Raw genomic sequence first — 7,494 nt, 5'->3', positions numbered from 1 at the left:
GCATTAAAAAACAGGTTGATACAGTGGATTGATCATACTGGGGTCTTGCCGGACGAACAAGCGGGTTTTACCGCAAATAAAAGCTGTGATGATAATATCTTTGCTCTTCTATCGGCTATACAACTGAAACTGTCTAATAAGAGCGGCCGACTGTACGGTCTTTTTGTAGACTTCAAAAGAGCCTTCGACTCCGTGCCTCACGGCAGCCTCTGGAGAAAGCTTCTTGCCCTTGGTGTTAGTCCTAAGTTGATTAGAATTTTAAAAAACCTTTATGATAAAGCCAAATTGCAAGTCAAGGTCGGTGGCGCTCTCTCGGGGTCGTTCGAGGTCACGGAGAGGGTTCTCCAGGGTGAAATATTGAGTCCGATTTTATTTATTCTGTATATACATGACATAGTTGATTTTTTTAGGGCCAAAGGTATCACAGGAGTTCGAATCAATAGTCTCACTGATCTCTGTATGCTACTATATGCTGACGATTTGGTTTTACTTGCTAATACGACATTCGATTTAAAGAGAAAGCTTACTGTACTTAGAGATTACTGTTCTAGCAACTCCCTCTCTGTTAACTTAGAGAAAACTAAATGTGTCCATTTCAGAAGGGGTGGTCCGAGGGAAAGGACGAACCTCCTTTATGGAGATAACTCTGTGGACTGGTCGGAGGAATATGTGTACCTGGGTGTTCCCTTCACGGGCTCTTCGTTGGGCTTGACAGCAGCTAGGGTGGCGGCGCAGAGAGCTCGAACAGCCTCTGGAGCTGTTATCTCTGCGCTGGCAAGTATTCGCGCTGAGTCTTGGGAGGGCACACTCAGAATATATGACAGTATTGTAACCACCACCCTACTGTATGCCTCTCATATTTGGGGTCTTCGCTACCTCAACATTCTTGAACAATCCCAGCTACAGTTCTTCAAGAGGCTTCTCCTCCTTCCCCTTGGTACACCCAGTGCAGAGCTCAAACACGAACTAGCTATGTCAAATGTTAAGGTCAGAGTACTGAGAGCAGCGCTTAAATGGATTTGTAAACTTCTGGATATGAGAGACCACCGTATCCCCAAAATTTGCTTCTACAGACTACTCCAGGTGTCAAAAAACCCCAGTTCCGATCCGAATTATAACTGGGTCACTCAGCTCAGACTCATTTTAGATTCTTTTATGCTCCTACTTCCATTTGGAGTAACTTAACTAGTGCTTACTGGAGAAGTCAGATTCCGTCAATCACCAAACTATACTCAGCCCATCTCAGACTCTCTGACCTTGACATTATACGATCCAAAGCATCTTGTCAAGTATCGATCCCCAGATTTTTGGGCTCAAGTACTGCTAACTACATTGTAAACAATCCGTTATACATAGCGAGAGTCCTAGCACAGACTAGACTGGCAAATCATCACTATGTCAAACTTAGTTTTAATAGATTTAATTATATAATTAACCCCCAAATACCATGTACCATCTGTAACCTGAATGAAAAAGAAACCCTGGAACATATATTTTTTAAATGTCCCATTTTTAAGCCGTACAGAGATCACTTTATAACCCCTCTACTTGCTCCCAATATTCTCACTATTGACACTACCGACCAGCTGTCCACCCTATTTTATAATTTTAATGTTTCGACTACCAAATCTATTTACCTTTTTTTGGCCCGCTCAATGAGACTTAGAGTTTTTTGCTTCAACGAGTAATTTATAAAATCTATACTTACAATCTATTTAAAAAAAAAAAAAAAAAAAATACTATCCTCTCTCCCCGAACTGATTAACTCACTATTTATTTAACTATGTATACATTTCCACGTTTAATTACTTTTTCAATTACTTATGACTATGTTATTTGTATCATGATAAAACTTTAATAATGTATGTAATGTATGTAATAATGTATGTGCAATTTGACTAGTCTAACTAGGTATCATTGCTGTAAGCTAAGCTTGATAAGCAATTTATTTAATAATAAAAATAAAATAAAAAATTTTATTTTTTTTTTGTTAAATTTTATGTTATACAACAAAAATACTTTATCTAATTCAAACCCAAAGTTATCGAACGATACTACATTATGCGACAGTTATTGTTATTATGTCTAGTGATTTTTATTAAAGATAAAAATATTTTTATCTAGGTCAACTTTTATTATTGTCATTATTATAACTTCCGACTTTTTTGGAACATAATTTTCAGTCAATATAAAAAGATTAAAATATGTATGAAAAATTAAAAATTAAAAAAAAAAAGTAATTTTCATAAAAAATTTCAGTTAAAAATAAAAAATAAAGAATAATAAAATAATATTAATTGAAAATAAAAAAATTTTATTTATGACGGAAATTCAAAAAAAGTCTCATATCGTTATTTGCAAAATTATAATAAAAAATAAATTTTAGGACATTATTGCCTTTTAATTATGTTTTTTTCAATATTCAAACAAGAAATTTACCTATCCATGTCGGCTGTGGCCGAATCACGTTTTTTAATTAAAATTAATTTAAAAGTTTTTTTTAATTTAAAACTAAAAAAGATTTATTTTTTGAAAATTTTTCACGAGAATTTTTTTTCTTTTCTTGGAATAAATTTAAACACTTCTATCGATAAAAATGTCAAAAAAAATCGTTAAAAAAATTTTTTTGTTTTTTTTTTGTTAAAGATAATAAGGGATTGAGAGCAAAAACTTGATCCTTTAATTTTTTCAAAAGTTCAATCGATTAAAACAAAAAAAAACGTCTGGATTAATTAAATTAAAACTCTGTGAAGTTTTTTTTGGTATATAATGAACTATAAAAAGCATTTTCAACATTAATGGTTTTCTTGATATATATTCAATTCAGAGCTTGATTTCTCAAAAAGTCAGTAAAAGCCTTTTTTTCTTGGTTAAAGACAAAATAATCCTTTTCTATTTAAAGTCCTAGATCTCAGTGAAAATTGGTCGTCTCAAGGTTTATACAGCAGCAAATTAAGGCTGAATGAATAAGTTATCCAGTCTATAAAATGGTTAAAATCAGAAAAATTTTTGCAAGTATGCAGACCAGAAAAAAACCGTAAAACTTTAGAGAATTTATTTAATTTATATTAATTTATAGTTAAATTTATATGATTATCGTTTTCTAACTATATATTTCTATTGAAATTGAACAAAAGAGAATTCATAAATCATCACTTTAAGTGTCTTTGTTCGGCTTCAAAGTGGACCTGAGAAAATTTTTGTAATTAGTCTGGGTCTGAATGTATTTGCCTGTTCATAAGGATGGAAAAATCCGGGATTAGAATTTTCAATAAAAATTATTTTATCATATTAAATAATAAATTTAAAAAATGAAAAAATTCAAAAGCTTACTGGATAGATAAATGAACAATAATTCGTCTGAAAAAAATTTTTATCACTATTTTTCAATTGGTTATGCAATAGTTAATTAATAATTTTTTCTGCTTGAACATGAATATTGCAAGTGTGATAACTATAAATTTGAGATTTTTTTCCTTTCGTTGAGCGATTCTTGAAAGCCTTTAGAATAAATCCTCATTGAAAAAATTAAAAAATTTTTATTTTTCAGTTTTTTATTAATAATTTCCCTTATTCCAAAAATAAAAACTTGCATTAATCATCGAAAAATTTTTTTCAAAATATTATTAATGATCTGTTTCTATGTTGTCAGAAGCTACATAGAAATGATTTTAAAAAATTTTTATCATTTATTGTTTAAAAAATTGTTATAAATAAATACGCTGTTTATTAGATAATTGAAATTTTTTGTATGGAATTTCAATCTTTGATACAAATAATAATTTTTAAAAGAAAAATTCTTCCTTAAAAAATTTTTTTTATTGCTTAATAACGCATTTGTTGATAAAAATCATTTTCTCCCACTTAAAATTAATATTAAGGAACCATTTTTTTAAAAATTATTATTGGTTTTTTTTATATAAAAAAAAATTTCGTTTTATCTAATTTTTCATTGTTTATGCAATAAACAATTTGTTATAAACAAATTAATTTTTACATGATATTTTTTTTTTCTATTCTACTTATTGTCACAAAAAGCAGACATGGTTTTGTTTTTTTTTTTTTAATTTTTAAATAAAAGTTTTCTGTAATTTGGTCATTCTTACCTAGTTTTTCATCCTTAAAATTATTATAATTTAAAAACTAATAGAGATACGATAAAAATACAAGAGACTTATTTATTTTCCATTAGCTAAAGACTAAATTCAGCTGAAAATTTTAGTTTTTACTAATTTATTTACTAAATTTATAGCAATTGTTTATAAAAAATACTCTGGGAAAAATTTTTTTTTGCTTTAATGTTTAAAAATTTTATCAACTATTAAAAATATGACTACCTCATTCAAGCATCTCGTCATTTATTGTTCATTACTAAACATCTTTACCTTTTACATTTTAATCTCATTCATAATTATCATTTATAAACTATTATAAGCATATATCATAGAAAGAGAACCTGGAAATAAAAATCGAGATATTCGTAAATTTTTCTAGTATAATCCCCCTTTTCTAGTATATATCACCTTTTAAATAGAAATTTTCTTGAACAGCTAAACAATAGAATTACATATTTAAAGAATAATGAATGAGACATCAGATAAATAAAAGTTTAAGCGAACAATGAGTATACAAATTACAAATAAAAGGATCAAAATAAATCAAATTTTGAACACATATCTAAGGAGTATGTTACTTAAAGTAAGATAAATTATCGTTTGACTAAGATATTTGAATAGAAATTGCATTTACTTAAAATAAAGATAAACTAATAATAATAAATGAAAATTCACTTACTTTTCAACGTCCGTACTATACAGGATTAAACTCTCTCACTCTTACTAATTGCCATAGAGAGGGTATTTGACTTATAAAATGTACATTACATATTTTAACACTCAGGTCAAAAATGCCGCTGTGGCGCCAGCCTTCACCGTAAAAACCTCTTTGTCTATCCAACCTATTACACAGGTAGCCTCATGTAATAAAAGATGCAGAAATTGAATGAAAATTTATGGTCTGTAACATTTACTCACTAATGAGATCTTCAATATGCATTTCTATACCTAACTCTCAATGACAATGACAAACATTATAGAATCTTTGAATTGCTATTGGCCCTATCGAAGCACCCTCTCCATCGAATTTGTCTATATAGGGTAGAATCAAAGATGCAAAATCATTTCTCACCGAAATTTTGTCACTTGAACATCAAGCTTCGAAAAATCCAAATTTAGTTCAGTGATTTTCAATCTGCAGTAAATTTGTGAATCTATAAGTAAAAGAGTTTTATTTTCGTCAACCAAAATCAAATACTGTTGCTGTTAAAGTGTTCAACACATTATTTAAAGGTAGTTAAACTTAGTGTTTAATTCAAACAGTGTAAAGCAAAAATCAATATCTACGTTTGTGTGAAAGATTTTGTGGTTTTTAAAAGACGAAAAGTGCAACTCAATTATTATGGCCACTAGCAAGAATTTTGTTGATGCTATTGTGTCAGGAGATGTAGCAATTGTTAAGAAAATGTTAAAGTCAAGCAAAAATAATAGAAAGTTCAGTGTAGATTTAATATCATTAGCAATTAAAGAAAAACAAACTGTAATTGCAAAATTGCTGATCAAACATAGTGTAACTACAAATAAAATTAAGGAAAGATCCCTAACAACCGCCTTATTTTATGCCATTCGACGCAAGAATTTGAAAATCGTGAAAAGTCTTGTGAGAATGGGTGCAAACGTCAAAAGGAAATCAAAATCGGGTATGACTCCACTTATGGCAGCTGCAGAACAAAGTAATGTGAAAATATTATCATTTATTTTGGAACAAAAGCCCAATGTAAATGATGTTGACGCTTCGGGGAATACTGCTTTGCACTATGTGTTTCATTATTTGAATAAAGAAAATCGATCAAGATATTCTTTTACTCATACTTCGGCAGCTCGCACCGACGATGACAGAATTATATTGTTACATAAAGCTGGAGCTGATTTAAACGCTAAATGCTCGTTTAAAAACCATCCAGATTTAACAACAATATTAGATTTGGCAGTCTACCTGGGATCCATTGCAGCAGTTAATTATCTTCTCTACAGTACTCCTGTTGGTCTTAAGCAGTTAGACTATTCCAAAATAGAACTAGCTGCTTTTGACGAAAATGCCCTCGAAGCGTATGAACGAACCAGCACAGAGTACGTCGAGCTGTTAAAAGAACAAAGCTCAAAAGTTCAATTTAATTTAGCATTATTCATACTCAATCGGCACGAGATAGGCATTCAAGCTACCGAAGATACTCTTCAGAAAGTTCATGACTTTGTGAAAAAAGAGGAAGAGGAAAATTCAAGATTCTTTGGATACTACCGTGAGGTAGAACAATTCAGGATAGAGAGTCGTCAATTCCTGGAAGATAAAAAATTGGGATTAAACGGAATCTCATATTGGAAGATCATCACAGAGAACCGAGAAGACTTAGTGAAGCTTCTTTTCAATGACGATTTTCGGTCGCAACCGTTATTGAAGGAGCTGGAAGAAATAAGTAATGATATAAGATTTGTTTTTCATCGAGAACCATTAATGGACAATATTTCATACGCAATTGGGAAAAATAATGCTCTAAGAAAAGTTATTGAAGAAGTTAACAATCTGTTTAGTGCAGTGTTGCCATTCGATTGCTGTGAACATATTGTTTATTTAATGACAAATGATGAACTGAAGAATTTTATAAAAAGTCTTAATCCTCCTGACATTTCAGACTTTAATTTTTAATATTATATTATTGGCAATCCTTGCCAATGTCTTTAATTATTCAATAATTTCAAATCAAACAGATCAGTGGAATAGGCCTACTGGGGAAACCACATTAAAAAAAACGCGCTGAGTACACTACCTCAAAGGTGGCGTGGAAACGTGTATATATTATGACGATTACAACTCTATTAACTTTTTGAATCGTGATATCTCGAAAACGGTGGCTCCTTTCTGGAAGTGGTAAGTATTAGAATAAGAATATCACTTCAAATACAATAATCTAAAAATTTTTAATTTTTTTTTAGCCTTTTGTTATCATAATACCTTTTTGAAAACTTTGAAGTTTTAAAACTTGCTAAAATAAAAAAAAAGAATTTTTTTTTTAACCAAAATAAAAAATTTTTTATCTATAATATCATTGTAAACTCTATTCTCACAGAAGTGCTACTTCTCTAATTTCTAAGAACAACTTCCAATAATTATTTCAATAGTATAATATTTCTTAAATATTCATACTATGATTTACATCAAAGTTAATTTTTGCTTATAATAATTTCTTTAGTTTTAATCTCCTCAATGATTGGAATAAATTTTTGAAATGAATAATTATAATTATTCGGAACCATCAAACTAAAATTAACAGACATCTTAATCTTACGACTTTTTAGATTTTTATAACAATCTAATTTTCAAAAAAAAAAGTGAAAAATTATCAGATATCTGTTGATTTTAGTATCATTTTGGAAATCTTTT

At 29.6% G+C, this 7,494-nt stretch overlaps 1 protein-coding gene across 1 annotated transcript; it reads left to right on the top strand.

Moving 5' to 3' along the window:
• The first annotated feature begins 459 nt into the window (after nucleotides 1–459).
• Nucleotides 460–1,185, top strand: LOC123274390. Its single transcript, XM_044741988.1, has one exon. The coding sequence runs from the start codon at nucleotides 460–462 to the stop codon at nucleotides 1,183–1,185; it is 726 nt and encodes a 241-aa protein (XP_044597923.1).
• Nucleotides 1,186–7,494: the final 6,309 nt, after the last annotated feature.

This window comes from Cotesia glomerata, unplaced genomic scaffold (genome assembly GCF_020080835.1).
Source record: "Cotesia glomerata isolate CgM1 unplaced genomic scaffold, MPM_Cglom_v2.3 scaffold_32, whole genome shotgun sequence".
Classification (NCBI taxonomy): domain Eukaryota; kingdom Metazoa; phylum Arthropoda; class Insecta; order Hymenoptera; family Braconidae; genus Cotesia; species Cotesia glomerata.
This window is presented reverse-complemented; position numbering and strand designations above follow the sequence as displayed.

Coding starts and splice junctions, on each gene's coding strand:
- LOC123274390 (XM_044741988.1), top strand. CDS start 460: ATGCTACTATATGCTGACGATTTGGTTTTACTTGCTAATACGACATTC.